The 21,606-nt window shown below is 39.9% G+C and overlaps 1 protein-coding gene across 2 annotated transcripts in view; it reads right to left on the bottom strand.

Annotated features, from left to right (window-relative positions):
- The window catches only part of LOC129815388 (carboxy-terminal domain RNA polymerase II polypeptide A small phosphatase 2-like), a 34,406-nt gene that overhangs the window by 7,859 nt on the left and 4,941 nt on the right, over nucleotides 1–21,606 (bottom strand). The window contains exons 2-5 of one of the 2 annotated variants that reach the window (XM_055869164.1): nucleotides 13,011–13,162; nucleotides 5,659–5,697; nucleotides 4,218–4,319; nucleotides 1,768–1,824 (exon numbers count right to left, since the gene is read on the bottom strand). In XM_055869164.1, the coding sequence (XP_055725139.1) occupies nucleotides 1,768–1,824; nucleotides 4,218–4,319; nucleotides 5,659–5,697; nucleotides 13,011–13,162 (350 nt within the window). The remainder of the gene's footprint in view (nucleotides 1–1,767; nucleotides 1,825–4,217; nucleotides 4,320–5,658; nucleotides 5,698–13,010; nucleotides 13,163–21,606) is intronic. The other variant, XM_055869165.1, reaches the window with a different exon arrangement.

Genomic DNA, 21,606 nt, shown 5'->3' with positions numbered 1-21,606 from the left:
TGTCTTCTAACATTCAACAAAGCAGAAAATACTAAAAATAAAGAAAAAGTAGGTGTGTCTAAACGTTTGACTGGTACTACACATTATATATGTATATATATACTGTATATATACACACAGTTGAAGTCTGAAGTTTACATATACTTAGGTTGGAGTCATTAAAACTTGTTTTTCAACCACTCCACAAATGTCTTGTTAATTAACAAACTATAGTTTTGGAAAGTCGGTTAGGACATCTACTTTGTGCATGACACAAGTAATTTTTCCAACAATTGTTTACAGACAGATTAGTTCACTTATAATTAACTGGATCACAATTCCAGTGGGTCAGAAGTTCACATACACTGTGCCTTTAAACAGCTTGAAAATTCCAGAAAATGTTATGCTTTAGAAGCTTCTGATAGGCTAATTGACATAATTTGAGTCAATTGGAGGTGTACCTGTCGATGTATTTCAAGGCCTACCTTCAAACTCAGTGCCTCTTTGTTTGACATCATATGAAAATCAAAAAAATTCAGCCAAGACCTCAGAAAAAACATTGTAGACCTCCACAAGTCTGGTTCATCCTTGGGAGCAATTTCCAAACGCCTGCAGGTACCACATTCATCTGTACAAACAATAGTACGCAAGTATAAACACCATGGGACCACGCAGTCGTCGTACCGCTCAGGAAGGAGACGCGTTCTGTCTCCTAGAGATGAACATACTTTGGTGCGAAAAGTGCAAATCAATCCCAGAACATCAGCAAAGGACCTTGTGAAGATGCTGGAGTTAACAGGTACAAAAGTATCTATATCCACAGTAAAAACGAGTCCTATAATCGACATAACCGGAAAGGCCGCTTAGCAAGGAAGAAGCCACTGCTTCAAAACCGCCATAAAAAAGCCAGACTACGGTTTGCAACTGCACATGGAGAAATGTCCTCTGGTCTAATGATCATCGTTAAGTTTGGAGGAAAAAGGGGGAGGTTCGCAAGCCGAAGAACACCATCCCAACCGTGAAGCGCGGGGGTGGCAGCATCATGTTGTGGGGGTGCTTTTCTGCAGGAGGGACTGGTGCACTTCACGAAATAGATGGCATCATGAGGCAGGAAAATTATGTGGATATATTGAAGCAACATCTAAAGAAGGAAGGAAGGAAGTTAAGCGTGGTCGCAAATGGGTCTTCCAAATGGACAATGACCCCAAACATACTTCCAAAGTTCTGGCAAAATGGCTTAAGGACAACAAAGTCAAGGTATTTGAGTGGCCATCACAAAGCCCTGACCTCAATCCCATAGAAAATTTGTGGGCAGAACTGAAAAAGTGTGTGCGAGCAAGGAGGCCTACGAACCTGACTCAGCTCTGTCAGGAGGAATGGGACAAAATTCCCCCAACTTATTGTGGGAAGCTTGTGGAAGGCTACCCGAAACTTTGACCCAAGTTAAACAATTTAAAGGCAATGCTACCAAATACTAATTGAGTGTATGTAAACTTCTGACCCACTGGGAATGTGAAGAAAGAAATAAAAGCTGAAATAAATCATTCTCTCTACTATTATTCTGACATTTCATTCTTAAAATAAAGTGGTGATCCTAACTGACCTAAGACAGGGAATTTTTACTTGGATTAAAGGTCAGGAATTGTGAAAAACTGAGTTTAAATTTATTTGGCTAAGGTGTATGTAAACTTCCGACTTCAACTGTACATACATATACATATATATACACACACATACATACATATATCTATACACATGTGTGTTGATCTAAATGTCATTGTCAGTTACCTGGTGTGTTGTTCCTTCAATCTCCACAGGTACAATGAAGTCAGCATTACTGATGGGCTACAGCATTAGAGGAGAAGCCAACCGTTTATCATCAGTTTTCAGATAAAATATAATCAGTTGCAGTGACACACGCAAAAGACAAACGTATACATTAACAAAAAAAGTTAGATATTCTGATTAGGAGATGCATCTAAAAGCATAGCAAAGTTTTAAATTAGGAAAAAACTAACCCTGCCACCCTCTCAACAAACCCTCCAACCCTCTCAACAAACCCTCCCACCCTCTCAATTAACCCTCCCACCCTCTCAATTAACCCTCCCACCCTCTCAATTAACCCTCCCACCCTCTCAATTAACCCTCCCACCCTCTCAATTAACCCTCCCACCCTCTCAATTAACCCTCCCACCCTCTCAACTAACCCTCCAACCCTCTCAACTAACCCTCCCACAATCCAAATCATGCCTTGTTATGAGAAACATGTTAACTATGGGGAACGTGGACAACACTGATTTGTCTGCCAGTGACCATTGATTTGTTGATTGAATGTGTTAACAGCATCAGCAGCTCCCGTTTCACAGCCAGTGTAAAGAGCAACCTGATCCAGCTAACAGCTGTCCATTAACACTTACAGTCTAATAGTGGGATATAGAAGTGAGACGGGAACAAACAAAGAGGACTAGCCGATCAAACGATTACAGCTTGTTGTTGCAAATGAGTAAAGTAAGAGTTATGGATCATGCTATTATACACTGCTCAAAAAAATAAAGTGAACACTTAAACAACACAATGTAACTCCAAGTCAATCACACTTCTGTGAAATCAAACTGTCCACTTAGGAAGCAACACTGATTGACAATACATTTCACATGCTGTTGTGCAAATGGAATAGACAAAAGGTGGAAATTATAGGCAATTAGCAAGACACCCCCCAAAACAGGAGTGATTCTGCAGGTGGTGACCACAGACCACTTCTCAGTTCCTATGCTTCCTGGCTGATGTTTTGGTCACTTTTGAATGCTGGCGGTGCTCTCCCTCTAGTGGTAGCATGAGACGGAGTCTATAACCCACACAAGTGGCTCAGGTAGTGCAGTTCATCCAGGATGGCACATCAATGCGAACTGTGGCAAAAAGGTTTGCTGTGTCTGTCAGCGTAGTGTCCAGAGCATGCAGGCGCTACCAGGAGACAGGCCAGTACATCAGGAGACGTGGAGGAGGCCGTAGGAGGGCAACAACCCAGCAGCAGTACCGCTACCGCCGCCTTAGTGCAAGGAGGTGCACTGCCAGAGCCCTGCAAAATGACATCCAGCAGGCCACAAATGTGCATGTGTCAGCATATGGTCTCACAAGGGGTCTGAGGATCTCATCTCGGTACCTAATGGCAGTCAGGCTACCTCTGGCGAGCACATGGAGGGCTGTGCGGCCCCACAAAGAAATGCCACCCCACACCATGACTGACCCATCGCCAAACCGGTCATGCTGGAGGATGTTGCAGGCAGCAGAACGTTCTCCACGGCGTCTCCAGACTCTGTCACGTCTGTCACATGTGCTCATGTGCTCAGTGTGAACCTGCTTTCATCTGTGAAGAGCACAGGGGACCAGTGGCGAATTTGCCAACCTTGGTCTTCTCTGGCAAATGCCAAACGTCCTGCACGGTGTTGGGCTGTAAGCACAACCCCCACCTGTGGACGTTGGGCCCTCATACCACCCTCATGGAGTCTGTTTCTGACCGTTTGAGCAGACACATGCACATTTGTGGCCTGAGAGAGGTCATTTTGCAGGGCTCTGGCAGTGCACCTCCTTGCACAAAGGCGGAGGTAGCGGTCCTGCTGCTGGGTTGTTGCCCTCCTACAGCCTCCTCCACGTCTCCTGATGTACTGGCCTGTCTCCTGGTAGCGCCTGCATGCTCCGGACACTACGCTGACAGACACAGCAAACCTTTTTGCCACAGTTCGCATTGATGTGCCATCCTGGATGAACTGCACTACCTGAGCCACTTGTGTGGGTTGTAGACTCTGTCTCATGCTACCACTAGAGGAGAGCACCGCCAGCATTCAAAAGTGACCAAAACATCAGCCAGGAAGCATAGGAACTGAGAAGTGGTCTGTGGTCACCACCTGCAGAATCACTCTTGTTTTGGGGGGTGTCTTGCTAATTGCCTATAATTTCCACCTTTTGTCTATTCCATTTGCACAACAGCATGTGAAATTTATTGTCAATCAGTGTTGCTTCCTAAGTGGACAGTTTGATTTCACAGAAGTGTGATTGACTTGGAGTTACATTGTGTTGTTTAAGTGTTCCCTTTATTTTTTTGAGCAGTGTATATAATCAACTGCCCTGGCCTGCATAGGATCAAAACAAGGTGTCTTTGAATTCTTGGTATGTGGTGAGATAATAGGTCAAACTATGTTTTCCAATAGCACTGTTTCTTATTAACAGTGTATGTATATTACCTTGAAGGAGCTGTGCACCAATGTCTCATCCAGGTCAATGACCACACAGATCTTGCCCTCATCCTGAGGGGTTACCTCGGGCAGTAGACTTGTCCCTGGAACCTGAGAGGAGCGGAACAGGGGAAGGGTAGGAAGAGAGTAGAGAAGTAGAGGATAAAGGAGTAGTAGAGGAGGAGGGTGGAGGAGTAGAGTAGTAGAGGAGGACAGTTAGAGGAGGAGATGAGGGTAGAAGAGAAGAGGCGTAGAGGATGAGTAGAGGAGGATAGAAGATTAGAGGGTAGAAGAGTATAGGAGGAGTAGAGGATGAGTAGAGGAGGATAGAAGATTAGAGGGTAGAAGAGTAGAGGAGGAGTAGAGGAGGAGTAGAGGAGGATAGAAGATTAGAGGAGTAGAGGAGGGTAGAAGAGTATAGGAGTAGAGGAGGGTAGAAGATTAGAGGAGGAGTAGAGGAGAGTAGTATGTGCGCTATTTCTATGCTTCCCTTAAGTTTTGTTTTTGCATAATTTACTTTCGGTTTTGTACACCAGCTTCAAAACAGCTGAAAATACAATATTATTGGTTATGGATGGTACAGTGATTCTCTACACAATGACGGCTTGTTTTATCACAAACTGAAATTAAGCAAACTATTCTAATTTTATCAACCAGGAAATGGCAGCGTGATTTCTGCATATTGCATCTTCAATGAAATATTCCAGAGGGAATCGATCATCTATTGACCTGGAACCTCTGGTGCGATTCTATACAGGAATCAAATTTTTCCAGTTAGGAAAACCTTTTAGTTTGAGAATGAAGGGTTCAATGTGAGTTCCAGAATAATAACCAATGACCTATCTACAGTAACAAATGGGTCATCTAAATATGTTAATGTATTTGGTCCTAGTGTATATAATTAGCCCATACACATTACAATTTCAGACACGTATCCTATTGCACAATGCACACTGTCCTGTAAAAGTGAATTAATTTCCTTTTCCACCCCATACAATACAATTTATTCATGATTATTATTTGACCATGCTTGTCACTTATGAACATTTTGAACATCTTGGCCATGTTCTGTTATAATCTCCACCCGGCACAGCCAGAAGAGGACTGGCCACCCCTCATAGCCTGGTTCCTCTCTAGGTTTCTTCCTAGGTTTTGGCCTTTCTAAGGAGTTTTTCCTAGCCACCGTGCTGCTACACCTGCATTGCTTGCTGTTTGGGGTTTTAGGCTGGGTTTCTGTACAGCACTTCGAGATATTAGCTGATGTACGAAGGGCTATATAAAATAAACTTGATTTGATTTGAATAGCTTAACTGTAACATGTCTGAAGAAAATGGATCAAACACAGAAATATCAGTTACAATACATAGCATCATACCAAATGTGACAGTTTAATCTAAGCCCATTGTCTCTGCTTCCACAAAAAAACACAGTGATATTGTCCTTTACGTACTTGATGAAACTGGTAGCGAAGGTTTTGAAGTAGATCAAGCTAAACAGAGATGGAAGAGACAGTTAAAGGGAAATTTCACAATTTCTCTACTTCATATTCATCATCTCCAGTACCACCCCAACATGTGAAAATGGCATGTTTCTATATTTTGTAGTAAGAAAGTGAGGAAGATAAGTGTTTCCAATGACAACAACCAATTAGTATGCCATGCCTACTCGTAATTGGTTAAAATCACAGATGATGTCATTGAAACAATTATCTTCCTCTCTTTCTTACTACAAAACATAGAAATGCACAATTGTCACATGATGTTGGGGTGGTGCTGGAGATGAATGTGCATTAACTATACTGAACAAAAATATTAAAATGCAACATGCAACAATTAAAAATATTTTACTGAGTTACAGTTCATAAGGAATTCAGTCAATGGAAATAAATTAACTTCTTTGGGACAGGGGGGCAGTATTGAGTAGCTTGGATAAAAAGGTGCCCAGAGTAAATTGCCTGCTACTCTGTCCTAAAAGCTAGAATATGCATATAATTAGTAGAATTGGATAGAAAACACACTGAAGTTTCTAAAACTGTTTGAATGATGTCTGTGAGTTTGACATGTTTCTACGAACTGTAATATGACTTTTCGTCTGAACTTTCGCATGGACCTGCCAGCACGCGCTGGATTGTGTACTGAGCTTGCGAACAAAAGGAGGTGTTTGGACATAAATGATGGACTTTATCGAACAAATCAAACATTTATTGTGGAACTGGGATTCCTGGGAGTGCATTCTGATGAAGATCATCAAAGGTAAGTGAATATTTATAATGCTATTTCTGACAATGTTGACTCCACAACATGGCGGATATCTCTTTGGCTTGTTTGGGCTCTGAGCACTGTACTCAGATTATTGCATGGTGTGCTTTTTCGGTAAAGCTTTTTTGAAATCTGACACAGCGGTTGCATTAAGGAGAAGTTTATCTAAAGTTCCATGCATAACACATGTATTTTTCCAACATTTATAATGAGTATTTCTGTAAATTGATGTGGCTCTCTGCAAAATCACCGGATGTTTTGGAAGCAAAACATTACTGAACGTAACGCACCAATGTAAACTGAGATTTTTGGATATAAATATGAACTTTATCGAACAAAACATACATGTATTGTGTAACATGAAGTCCTATGAAGATCAAAGGTTAGTGATTCATTTTATCTCTATTTCTGCTTTTTGTGACTCCTTTCTTTCGCTGGAAAAATGGCTGTGTTTTTCTGTGATTTGGCGGTGACCTAACATAATCATTTGTGGTGCTTTCGCTGTAAAGCCTTTTTGAAATCGGACACTGTGGTGAGATTAACAAGAAGTGTATCTTTAAAATGGTGTGAAATACTTGTATGCTTGAGGAATTTTAATTATGAGATTTCTGTTGTTTGAATTTGGCGCCCTGCACTTTCACTGGCTGTTGTCATACCGATCCCGTTAACGGGATTGCAGCCCTAAGAAGTTTTAATTTGGGGTATTGCATGTGTGATTTCACGAAAGTTAAATTGTTATAGTAATTTATTTGAATTTGGCGCTCTGCATTTTCACTGGACGTTGGCCATGCGGAACGCTAGCGTCCCACATATCTCAGAGAGGTTAATAAGGCCCTAATCTATGGATTTCACATGATTGGGAATACAGATATGAATCTGTTAGTCACAGATACCTTTAAAAAAGTAAGGGTGTGGATCAGAAAAGCATTTCTGATCCACAAGGAGCATTTCTCCTTTGCCAAGATAATCCATCCACCTGACAGGTGTGGCATATCAAGAAGCTGGTTAAACAGCATGATCATTACACCAGTGCACCTTGTGCTGGGGACAATAAAAGGCCACTAAAATGTGCAGTTTTGTCAGACAACCGAATCCCACAGTAATATCAAGTTTTTAGGGAGCGTGCAATTGGCATGCTGACTGCAGAAATGTCCACCAGAGCTGTTGCCAGAGAATTTAATGTTAATTTCTATACCATAAGCCGCCTCCAACGTTGTTTTAGAGAATTTGGCTGTACGTCCAACCGGCCTCACAACCGCAGACCACGTGGGCCTCCACATCCGGCTTCTTCACCTGCGGGATCTTCACCTGCGGGATTGTCTGAGGGGGGTTGGGGGTGGGGTGCTGAGGAGTATTTCTATTTCAGGGCTCCACCCCTGTCCAGTCATGTGAAATCTATAGATCAAGGCCTAATTTATTTATTTCTATTGACTAATTTCCTTAAATGACCTGTAACTCAGTAAAGAAATTGTTGCGTTTATTTTTGTTCAGCGTATGTATATGTGTATATATTTTTTTCTTCTCCAGCGCTGGTCCAATAAAGTTGTTTATTTTTCGAACACTTTTGCATGGAATTATTACTTTCTCTTAACCTATTTATCTTCAACCTAGACAGCTGCTAACAGCAGACAGACTCCCTAAAAGTAAGTTAGGCTGGCTGAGTACTTTATAGAAAGACCTAGCATTAGTGTAGTAGACCAACTTCTGTCCAAGAGGTTGTGGCTAGTAATAATGTCATTTTATATCAGAATTGGTCTTAAGTGGCAGGTCCCATTAAAAGTTTTAATTTGAGGTAAGTCTTTTGAGATAAATCGGAGTAAATAGAGAATAAAGGCTGAATGGAGATTTATATAACTTCTCCCTGACTGATAAATTTGACTTTATCTTTTACATTCTTATCGCCTCAGATTGTGTGCTGCTGTCTTCTTAAATCTGCACTTACGTTGTTCAGTAGTCTAGATGCACCATGTAATTACAAGATCAAATGGCTAATGGGGCCTAATATGAGTCTGATTCATGATGGCTCTATTAAATGTAATTAACCAGCTAGAGTAGAGCTGACCTGATTTATACGGTACAACACTAGTATTTGGGTAAGCATGGCTGTGTCCCCAATTGCACCATATTCTTGATATAGTGCACTAGTTTAGACCAGGGCCCATAGGGCTCTAGTCAAAAGTAGTGCTCTATATTGAGAATAGGGTGCCATTTGGGACATGTCCCATGTCGTCATTACCCTGCAGATTAATATCTGTGATTCTCCGAATTACAGTTTCACTTGGCTTAATTACTCATGTCCCCACACCATGTTCAGATGTCCAACTGCTCATGAACATCACAATAATTTACTCAATCCCCAGTTCAAACTATTCTGGATTTAATTGGGCCAAGATAGACGTTGGCGATAAAGACAATTAAATTATTCAAATGCAAGCGTTTTCTCGTAGTTGAAAGGCAGGTTTACAACCACACTTCACAGATCCACAGTATATTGATGACACTGTTTTAGTTAGCAGGTTGGTGAATGGTCATTTAAATGTGAGAAATTTAGACTTAGGCTAACAGATCAAACTCTGCCCGGTGTTAAGGGATCGCACCCTTTTTTTCAATTTTTGCCTAAAATGACATACCCAAATCTAACTGCCTGTAGCTCAGGAACTGACGCAAGGATATGCATATGCTTGATACCATTTGAAAGTGAACACTTCGAAGTTTGTGGAAATGTGCAATTAGATCTGGTAAAAGATAATACAAAACAAAAAAACATGCGTTTCCTATTATTTTCTTAATCTTTGAAATGCAAGAGAAAGGCCATAATATAATATTGCAGTTTAGACGCAATTTAGATTTTGGCCACTAGATGGGAGCAGTGTGTGTGCAAAGTTAAATATTGATCCAGTGAAGCATTGCAATACTGGACAATCTTTTGTATCAAGTCTGCCCAAATGAGCCGAATTGGTCAATTGATACATTTCCAAGTACATATACAGAGAACATACAAAAATTATATGGTAATACAAAATTGAAGTTAACACACTCCCAGGAATGTCATACATGATGGATCATTAGCGTATATACTAATTTACACACATCTAGAAGGCTGGGCGGGCTGGGTGTGGAGCCAGAGACAGCAGGGGTTCAAACTGTAGAGCCCAGTTCCTACATTTGACTATAAAAATGTATTTTATCAAACAGACCTATGCTAAATTTTATCTCTGGGACCCTCAGCATTACAAATCAGAGCAAGATTACTGAATGTAAGTACATTATTTACCTTCAGAGGTGAATGTATCAAACCAGTTGCCGTGATAAACGTTTGGTTATTGTGCACTCTCCTCAAACAATAGCATGTTTTTGTTTTTCACTGTAATAGCTACTGTAAATTGGACAGTGCAGTTAGATTAACAAGAATTTAAGCTTTCTGCCCATATAAGACATGTCTATGTCCTGGAAAGTTTGTTGTTACTTACAACCTCATGCTAATCACATTAGCGCACGTTAGCTCAACCGTCCCGGTATAGGGACACCCATCCCGTAGAGGTTTAACCTCTCTAGGCTAGGGGGCGGTATTTTCACGTCCGGATGAAAAGCGTGCCCAAAGTAAACTGCCTGCTACTCAGGCCCAGAAGCTAGAATAGGCATATCATTTAGATCAGTAGATTTGGATAGAAAACACTCTGAAGTTTCTAAAACTGTTTGAATGATGTCTGTGAGTATAACAGAACTTATTTGGCAGGCAAAACCCTGAGGGCAAACCATCCAGGAATTTTGTTTTTGATGTCACGCTCTTTTCAATGGGTTTTCTACAGGGATTTAGATTTCTAAGGCACTTGCAGTTCCTATCGCTTCCACTAGATGTCAAGAGTCTTTAGAAATTGGTTTATGTTTTTCCTTTGTGTAATGAAGAAGTAGGGCAGTTGAGAACGAGGGTCGAGTGAAGTGTACTGTTTGTTAGAGGCGCGACCTGAAAGCTCGCTCCACTTTGTTTTTATCCGCTATTGAACGCAGTTTATCCCGTCTTAAATTTTAGTGCTTATTTACGTTAAAAAATACCTAAAGTTGTATTAGGAAAGTTGTCTGAAATGTTTGAGCAAAGATTACACGTAACTTATTACATATTTTGTAGTCATGTTGCCCGAGTTGGAACCAGTGTTTTTCTGGATCAAATGCGCCAAATAAATGTACATTTTGGATATATAACGACGGAATTAATCGAACAAAAGGACCATTTCTGATGTTTATGGGACATATTAAGGTGACAACAGAAGAAGCTCGTCAAAGGTAAGGCATGAATTATATCGTTATTTCTGAGTTTCGTGTTGCGCCTGGCGGGTTGAATTATGATTGTCTGTGTTTGTTTGATGGGGTGCTGTCCTCAGATAATAGCATGGTTTGCTATCACCGTAAAGCCTTTTTGAAATCTGACACGTTGGCTGGATTAACCTCTCTTGGGAACGTGAGACGTTAGCGTCCCACCTCTTCAACAGCCAGTGAAACTGCTGGGCGCCAAATTCAAATACAGAAATAATCATTATAAAAATTCAGAAAACAAAACATATTTTACATAGGTTTAAAGATGAACTTCTTGTGAGTCCAACCACGGTGTCAGATTTCAAAAATGCTTTACGGGGAAAGCATACCTTACGATTATTTGAGAACATAGCCCACTAGACAAATCATTACAAACAGTAACCAGCCAAGTAGAACAGTTACACAAGTCAGAAATAGAGATAAAATTAATCCCTTACCTTTGATGATCTTCATATGGTTGCACTCAGCAGACATTCATTTACTCAATAAATGTTCCTTTTGTTCAATAAAGTCTCTCTATATCCAAAAACCTCAGTTGTTCGCCCGTTTTCTTCAGTAATCCACAGGCTCAAACGCAGTCAAAACAGGAAGACAAAAAAATCCAAATTGTATCCGTAAAGTTCATAGAAACATGTCAAACGATGTTTATATTCAATCCTCAGGTTGTTTTTAGCCTAAATAATCAATAATATTTCAACCGGACAATAACGTCGTCAATTTAAAAGGTAAACAAGAAACGCACTCTCTCGGTCTCGTGCATGAAAAAGCTCTGTGACACTTTAGGGTCCACTCATTCAGACTGCTCTTACTTCTTCCTTTTTCAGAATACAAGCCTGAAACAATTTCTAAAGACTGTTGACATCTAGTGGAAGACATAGAAACTGCAATTTGAGTCCTAAGTCAATGGATACTGTAATGGCATTGAATAGATAACTACAAAACCAAAAGAAAAACTACTTCCTGAATGGATTTTTCTCAGGTTTTCGCCTGCCAAATCAGTTCTGTTATACTCACAGACACTATTTGTTTATTTATTTATTTATTTATTTTTTTGCATTTTCCAATTAACAACATTCAAGCAAACGTGAAAATATATTAGACAACAATAGGACAAAGTGACAGTGACAGGTGAGCGTAACAAAGAAAGAAAAATTATAACAAATTATAATTATATATACAAACATACAATAAAAAAAAATTATAATGAGACATTGGATCATATGGTCACCTGCTGTAGGCTACATATTATACATTACATTCACAGACACTATTTTAACAGTTTTGGAAACTTTAGAGTGTTTTCTATCCAAATCTACCAGTTATATGCATATCATATCTTCTGGGCCCGAGAAGCAGGCAGTTTAATTTGGGCATGCATTTCATCCAAAATTCCGAAAGCTGCACCCTACCCTAGAGAAGTTAACAACAAGTGTAGCTTTAATTTGGTGTATTGCATGTGTGATTTCATGAAAGTTTAATATTTATAGTAATTTCAATTTGAATTTGGCGCTCTGCTATTTCACCGGATGTTGTCAAATCGATACCGTTAACGGGATTTGATCCCTAAGAATTAAGCTCTTAATGAAAAATGTCTGGTCCATGTATGTATGCATAGTATCAGCGAGGAAGAGGCAAAACGAGATATTTCACTTTTGCCAAAATCTGTCCAAAACAAGCCTAATAAGTTTCTATGGGCTTATTTTGTGCCTAAGCTTGTCGCCTGCCTTCCCACCTTGGGCCGACTCCCGTTGTTAGGGCGGAAACATAAGCATCTTGTCATTATATAAAGATCTCTAATAGTGTTTTCTGTTGGTCTGGTCATTTAACTGTTTTATTAAATGTAACTGTTTGTTGAACGCTTAATGAGGGTCTGTTAGTCATTTGCACCCCTAATTTATATTTTTATTCAGTGAATATTACTATATAAAAAGATAGTTCTCCATCAAAGTGGAAAATAAACACAATCGTAGTGAATTTCAGCTAACTACTCAGCAAACACATTGCATAACTGTTTTACTGGCATTCTATTCATCATTTTAAATGAATTATCTACCGCCACTTTACTACTTGATTTCCCCATTGCAGGTCACGGTTTCAATGCTAATGTAGAATCAGCAACAGTGCTGGTCTAACCCTGCCACATGGAATTATTACGTTGTCTTAACCTGCATTTTTTTTCGACCTGTGCAGCTCTGCACCACTGGAGTGGCTGGCTGACTGGCAGTTGTGTTACCTTGTCGATCGTCCCATTGTCCTCAGGAGGGAGTAGAGTATCCTGGGCAGGGGGTGGAGGCTGAGGGGCATCCTGTGCTCGGAGGCAACAGAAAAGTGCTTTGAAGATATTCCGGCTCCGAGGCTTCTTTGGGGAAGATTTGTTCACCTGGCCTAGGGCGAGAAAGAACAAACTAATATTAACACATGGAGAAATGTGTAAATAAACTCATGGAAGGTGAAACCCCATATTGGCCATCCCAAACCTAGACTAATAAGAGATAGTGTTGTTATATGGGATTAAAGGACAAAAATGTAATCCCCTACAACCTCCCCCATGCCCCTAAACAGACATCTCTGGGACTCCATTAATTTGCACTCGTGAGTCTTCCAGTCAATCTCAAATCAGTAACAAACACCCACAACAAGTAGGCCTACAATAACTGATACCCCTAATCGGTACCAACCCTTTTGTCACCCTCTCTAATAACCAGTAAAACCTTAGGGCTGGTTTCCCCAGACACAGATTGAGCCTAGTCCTGGACTAAAAAGTTATTTCAATTAAGATTCTCCAATTAGCATGTTTTTTAGTCCAGGACTACGACAAATCTGCGTCCAGGAAACCGCCCTGGCCATAATGTGCCTTCCGTATCCCTCTCTAGAGGAGAATCCTGTTTCCACTTGAATAGATCCATCAGGCCTGGTCTTCACCGGGGCTAATAGATCAGATCAGAGCAGAAAGGAAACTGATCCTGCTCTCTGTATGGGTCTATTTCGGCATAGCCACAGTTCACCAGGCCTGATAGAAGAGGAGGGAGTCGGCTCCATTTACACACTCAGGCACTAGAGGACATAAAAAGCCACTGACTGACTCCCAAAAAGCACCCTTTTGGCTATGTAGTGCACTATGGGCCCTGGTCAAAGGTAGAGCACTAAATAGGGAATAGGGGGCCATTTGGGACACAAACAGACTCAAGAGGAGGCTACAGTCAACAAGCGCTGACAAACATAAAAGGTGTAATATGTAGAAATCACTCTGCCATTTCCTGGTTGCTAAAATTCTAAGTTTGCCTTATTTCAGTTTGTAACAAAAAAAAGCAATGCATAGTGAAGAGGATAATTGTACCATCTTAAACCGCTGTGAAATGTATTGTCAATAAATACAAATATTGTATTTTCAGCTGTTTGAAGTTGGTGTACAAAACTGAAAGTAAAAGTGACTTAAACGAAACCGGAAGCATAGAAATAGCGCACATAGAACAGATCTACTGCTTCTTAGACATGCTTTCAATGAGAATGACATCTATAACTCACATTTCTATGTGAATTTGGTCAGGTCACCCAAAAAGTTACATATTGCAGGTTTATTGACAGTTAATGTATTTAATTAGACAAATGCCGACATTGCTATTAATACCAGGCGGTAGGGTTAGGCAGCATCCAGATTTTCATATCGTCATACCATCCTTCTCTAATGTCGGGATTTACGGTATTAACGGCTTAGTACACAAGGGGGTACCAAAAAAACAAAGACCATTGGGCATACATTACCAGAATGCTAACAAAATTAGCACAAATAATACCTAATTTCTATGGAGGCTGCTAGCTAAATAAGCTAACAAGTGCAAACTAAAATAAACAAATTCCAAAGACAGGCAATCCAGCTAACAAAGGAATACATGTATAGGTAGGAGCTACGGAATGTCATTTTTGGTGAGCTTGGACATTTACAAGCGAATGTGAAGAAGAGATTGTGGAAATTGACAAAGTTTTAAAGCATGCCTTTCTGAAGGAAGAACAGTAGTGTGTATACACTGTCTGTGTGGAGTCTGGGAGTTCTTAGGGCAAAGGCCCTGCCAGCTCAGCTCCCAGCTCTGAGAAGATGGGGGAGGAGCAGAGCGGAGAAAAAACCCAAGGAAATCAAGCTGCAGTGGCAGCTGTACAGATAACTCATCCAACGGGCTTTGAAGTCTCAAACATGGCAGAAAGCTAACAATATGATGCCCAGCCACCTTACTAATTCAGCCATTTCATTAAATAACTAGCAAGTTAAACTTAGGGGTCACAAACGCAGAATTCTTTGTTTTTCACACAGGAAATAAAATATTAAAACGCTACAGAAATATCTTGATGCGTTTTGTAAACGCAGATCTAAAATGCTTCTTATTGTAATTTCTGATTGGCATCAAACTAATGTTGTGCTTCAGTTGCATTTCTCCACTCGCATGAGAATTCACAAACAAGCATTCCATCAGCAGACTGTTTGATGTGTAGCTACTTTCTCCGGGACTTTTCTCCAGTGTAATGCCGGATTAACTTTAAGCAAAACATTAGGAAATGTAGCTTGCTACACTCTTTCTATTATAAACATTAGAAATAATGTGACCATGCATTGTTTTTATAAAAAATAACTTGCTTTTTGATTGTAAGCTTATTTACTTGTGTGCCTGTCAGCCAAATAGAATTGCACATTCATCTGACGACAATTAAGCTATTTCCTGACGAATGTTCACTTTCTGTGAACTATAGTTGCATGTCCCTGATCACTCTATTGAAGCAAAAAAAAAAACTACCAATATATAAAACGCAACAACTCCTGTCACTACATAGCTGGACTCAACTGATCCCACTTTCTCTGGTTGTGCCATTTATAAACAAACAGGTCTGGGGAACTACGGTAAGCTTCATAATGTAAAATAACGTGACAGGTGAAATGAAGAACGTGATCTGCTTTGTCTCCTAACATATTGCACAAGATGACTGCAGGTATTTACTTAAAGTAGCTACAAATATTAAAACGTATTGAAAACCTTTGCATGGCTATTTCCATACCCAGTATACGGTATGCCACCCAAGCCTACCAGAAGGTGTAAGAGGAAAGCCCCCCAAAATTGTCAGACTCCAGCCACCCAAGCCAGACTGTTCTCTCTGATACAGCATGGCAGGTGGTACCAGTGCACCAAGTCTGGAACCAACAGGACCCTGAACAGCTTCTACCCCCAAACCATAAGACTTTAAAACAAGACTGCTAAATAGCTAATCAAATAGCTACCTGATTTTTTGCACAAAGTATTACACTGACACCTCAACACACACACACACTACATATGCACGCACACATACACTGACACCACACACCCCCACTTTCACACTCACATTGCTGCTACTGTCTATCTATCCTGTTGCCTAGTCACTTTACCCCTACTTACAGTATATAGCTACCTCAATTACCTTGTACCTCTGCACATTGACTCAGAACTGGTACTCCCTGTATATAGCCATGATATTTTTACTAATTATTTTTATTTGTTATTCATTGTGTATTTATTCCTTGTCACTATTTCTATTTGATCTTATCTTAAACTCTGCATTGTTGGAAAAGGACCCTTAAGTAAGCATTTCACTTTAAGTCTACAAAGCATGTGACAAATAACATTCGATTTTGATTTGTTTTACTCTGCACCAAAAACAGGCTAGAATTGAAGAAGTTGTTGAGAACGCCAGCTCTCTGAGCGCAGCTACTCCAGTTAGGAAGAGATAAAGACATGAGTAATTTGTCATTCAAATATATTTAACATGCTCCCTCCTGGATGAGGTGAACACGTGTACACACACTTTGATGTGAATGCCAAGCAGTTTGAGAATGGTCCTCTCACTTAAGAGTTAAATGATTACTGAAGTTTCAATAGGCCACATGGTTGGTATGAATGTAAACAGTGCGGGTGTGGTGTGAGGGAGGCAGTGGGGAGTCACAGCGAGGCGCTACTAGCCACTATCTTAATTGAAGACTACAATCTTGTTGCTTGCCCTCATTACGCATGCCATGTTTCTCTAAGTGGAACACTTAAGTGTAACATTTCTCCACTTATAGAGATAGTAAGCACATGAAGCATGGAAATGTAGACTAAACATATTAGATAGGCTATTATAAAGTAGGTTATTATAAAATAGGATAGATCCACCTGAAACAGGAGCTAGTCGATTTTAAAATCATGCCTATTTAGTATTCTTTAGCCTACATATCACTCCCACTTTGTGATACAAATTCAGTTAATACTTTCCCCGTCCTTTATTGTAACCATTTTCTGTTCTCTGCCCAGTTCAGGTTAAAGATGCTACACCTAGAATTTCTCAGAATCCCACTCTCCACGCAAACCTAGGTGGATTGCAACACTAGGCTGCATTCAAAACATAATCTCCCCCCTCCCCTGCATCACATTTACACTTAACTTCTTATGGCTGCAGGCGCAGTAGCTTGGATGAAAAGGTGCCCAGAGTAAACTGCCTGCTCCTCAGTCCCAGTTGCTAATATACGCATATTATTAGTATTGGATAGAAAACACTCTGAAGTTTCTAAAACTGTTTGAACGATGTCTGTGAGTATAACAGAACTCATATGGCAGGCAAAAACCTTCAAAAAATCAAACCAGGAAGTGGGAAATCTGAGGTTTGTAGGTTTTCAACTCATCGCCTATCAAATACACAGTGGGATATGGGTCAGTTTGCACTTCCTACGGCTTCCACTAGATGTCACCCGTCTTTAGAACCTTGTCTGATGCTTCTACTGTGAAGTGGGGCCGAAGGAGACGGGAATGAGTAAGGTCTGCCATGAGCTGACCATGCTCTGACCATGCGCATTCACATGAGAGGGAGCTCTGTTCCATCGCACTTCTGAAGACAATGTAATTCTCCGGTTGGAACATTATTGAAGATTTATGTTAAAAACATCCTAAAGATTGATTCAAAACATCGTTTGACATGTTTCTACTGACTGTTACGGAACTTTTTGACATTTCGTCTGCTTTTCGTGAACACGCTTCGTGACTTTGGATTTGTTTACCAAACACGCTAACAAAAGTAGCTATTTGGACATAAATGATGGACATTACCGAACAAAACAAACATTTCTTGTGGAAGTGGGAGTCCTGGGAGTGCATTCCGACGAAGATCAGCAAAGGTAAGTGAAGATTTATAATGCTATTTATGACTTTTGTTGACTCCACAATTTGGCGGGTAACTGTATGGCTTCCTTTTGTGGCTGAACGCTGTTCAGATTATTGAATATTGTGCTTTTGCCGTAAAGCTTTCTTGAAATCCGACACAGCGGTTGCATTAAGAACAAGTTTATCTTTAATTCTATGTAAAACGTGTATTTTTCATAAAAGTTTATGATGAGTATTTCTGTTATTTGATGTGGCTCTCTGCAATTTCTCCGGATATTTTGGAGGCATTTCTGAACATGGCGCCAATGTAAACTGAGGTTTTTGAATATAAATATGAACTTTATCAAACAAAACATACATGTATTGTGTAACATGAAGTCCTATGAGTGTCATCTGATGAAGATCATCAAAGGTTAGTGATTCATTTTATCTATATTTCTGCTTTTTGTGACTCCTGTCTTTGGCTGGAAAAATGGCTGTGTTTTTCTGTGATTTTGCGGTGACCTAACAATCGTTTGTGGTGCTTTCGCTGTAAAGCCTTTTTGAAATCGGACACTGTGGTGGGATTAACAAGAAGTGTATCTTTAAAATGGTGTGAAATACTTGTATGCTTGAGGAATTTTAATTATGAGATTTCTGTTGTTTGAATTTGGCACTCTGCACTTTCACTGGCTGTTGTCATATCGATCCCGTTAACGGGATTGCAGCCATAAGAAGTTTTAACATTGCAGACTCACGCTTGAGCCTTTTACTCAGTTTTTGTCCACCAGCTTCAGCTGTAAAAACTATATTCTTTGTAATTGAAAATATATTTCACAGCGATTTAGATGATGCAACGATTCCCTACACTATTCAGTGCTTGTTTTCTCAGATTAAGCTAACTGAAATTGAGCGAACATTGTAGAATTGTAGCAACCAGGAAATGACATAGCAATTTCAACATTGGCGCTTGACCCGATTTCCACTAGATAACACAGACAAGGTCAAAACAGCTTTCCCAAATTAGTAGGCGAATATCACAGCCAATCACAACACTGTCGGGTAAGTAACACTGAAACACAATCATTCCACTATTACTGCATATATATTATGGACATTTTCTGAAATTACAATGTTAAAATAAATGTTTCTATCCTGTGTAGCACCTTTTAAGGCCTGCTTCACACTCAGTGTCTGAGATCCCCCTCGTAATTTACATCATACTTTGGACTTAGATTGACACAGCAGCATCCTACTTTTGGACTTAGATTGACACAGCAGGCCTAGCCTATCAGTAGATTTGGATTTCCCAACTAAATTCATCACCCCAGTTTTATCCGACATATTCTCAACTACATGCATGAAGCTGCTGCAAAGTACACTTCCTGTTCTACACTGGAACTGGGTTCAACTTCACAACTGAAACTCATCCTACTGTCACTGTCCTGTCTGTTCCCTACAGTGCACATGACTACTGAAAATGCTGTCATAAGCATGTTGTCTCCAATCTTACCTTTTCATAACAGCCGGTCTAGTGTTTGAGAATGTTGAATGGATACTTTTACAGCCATGAGTGACAAACCAAGCTTTCAAGTAGGGCTAGGCGATATATCGAATTAATTCAAATGTATGTTTTTGCACAGTATTCCAAATTCCTGTATAGCAAGAATCAAATAAATATATATTTTTTAATGAGTGTTTGTCTGCATATTCTCATGTCTTTTTGTTCTGGTCTCCTTGGCTCCATTCTGTGCATTCTCTCTGACAAGTGGTTTTAAGTCGGTTTGGTCCAACAGAAAATCGGTCATATGGACACAAAGACATTATTTTACTGTAATAGAGGAGTAGTTAACCTTTCTAACGATACCCTTTGTCTCAACTCCTCAAATTGCGTACAGAGCAGACTACTAAAACAGGAGTATCAATGAAAATTGATTCTGGAAAATTCATGCTCAGTTTGTCGCTAGCTGTCTAGTCTGTTTAATAAATGTGCAACAAGCATAAAACAATTATATGGAATTGGCAACTCGTTCGCATTCTGAGAAATAAGGTAGGCCACTTGATTTCAGCATCTGAACAAAGTGAAGAGGCTAGCATGCTGTTCAAAAAGTTGGAGACGGACAGAAGGGTGTGCTCATAACAACTCAACTGTTCTACCTTGTTAGCTAGCAAATAGATACAGGTTGGCTAAACTTGAAATATAAAGATTAGCTGGCACATGGGCTTGTGAGATTGTTTAGGAGACCTGGGTTAATTTTCTATAATGCCTGCTACAAAAAAGTCAGCTATTATTAGTGAACGTGCATTATGAATGGTTCAAGTTAAATGTACAACAAGTGGCATTTTCATAGACAGATTTGAAAGCCAGATCAGTGAATATAGCAAAAAGCAGGTTAAACGGTTTTGATAAATTACAGTATTATTAGAAGGCTTATATTTATAGCCTAGGTATAATTTCCCAAGGCCTGAATTCATTAAACGATTGCTGACGGTTTGAAATGCAGTGTATTTGACCCTTAATTTTACAACAAAGCTTATTTGAGCTTTTTATCCCGATAGATAGCTAGCTCAAAACCAGTAAAAGCATTCCAACAAAAACAGTGATCATGATGACCTCAGACCAAACATGAGAAGTTAGACAATCACAGTACCGTGCTCTCATCGCAAACTGAAAACAAGTCTGTGTCAACCAGAATGCTTCACACAGGAATCAAATCATTCCACACAGCCTTGTCTTGAAGTGTAACTATCCCCCTAAGCCATACCCCAATAACAGAAGTCAAGGAATTTACTCCGACTCTGACATTTCTTATCCCCCCTGCTGAACATGCCATCCTCCAATGTAGCATTGTGGTATGCCTACATTGCTAAGAAACAAACTTCCCCCTCTTTGCCTGTGAGATGTAGGCCTATCTGTGCAGGAAGGACAGTTGATGATAACGCGCAATAACATCCACCCACACACAAGAACTCAAGACAATCTGAAAAACAAACATGGAGTTTCCCATCTGGACCAGGCAGGGCCTTTAATCCAGATCAGAGACAGAGAATAAAAAACACACAATGCCTTCATATCAGCTGCACCATCTCATTCCAGGCTTTTGAATGTTTATCCTTGTCTTATGGGGTCCTAAAGACAGTGTAGTTAGTTACATGGTGGTATGTCTGTGTTATACTTTTTACATATGGGTAGGATACTGGGTCGGGGTGAAGTTATCTGAAATGCACAAACATGCTTATCATATACAGCCATCGTGACCATCTTTCCTGTCTGTGGCATTAACCAGATCTTATGTTGACTGTCTTGATTGCTTAGCAAAATGAACACATTCTTTTTTTTTTTTTAAGTAGGTTGTTAGGTGACGCGACAAACAATGAAAAACAAAAACAAATCTGTTTTCACTAAATGTCAACGTGTTTGCCAAAAAATAAATAAATCATCTGAAAAAATGTGGCAGTTGTTACCCATGTCTAAAAATCTAAATACTGTATGTTATGATATTTATAGGATATGAGCCCAAATGTAAATCAACTACCATGCTAAGAACATTTAAATCTGAGGAACAGCCCCTTTTGTGAAATCCGCGAAATCTGTGTGTTCGTTCATTTGCTCTTTGCGATGGGTATTCTTCAACCTAAAGTAAGATTGATGTAACATTGTATTGCCAAGAAGTATGGGAAAGTAATGATAGCATG

Source organism: Salvelinus fontinalis, chromosome 18 (genome assembly GCF_029448725.1).
Source record: "Salvelinus fontinalis isolate EN_2023a chromosome 18, ASM2944872v1, whole genome shotgun sequence".
NCBI lineage: Eukaryota > Metazoa > Chordata > Actinopteri > Salmoniformes > Salmonidae > Salvelinus > Salvelinus fontinalis.
Note: the sequence above shows the minus strand (reverse complement) of the source record. Positions and strands in the feature narration are given on the sequence as shown.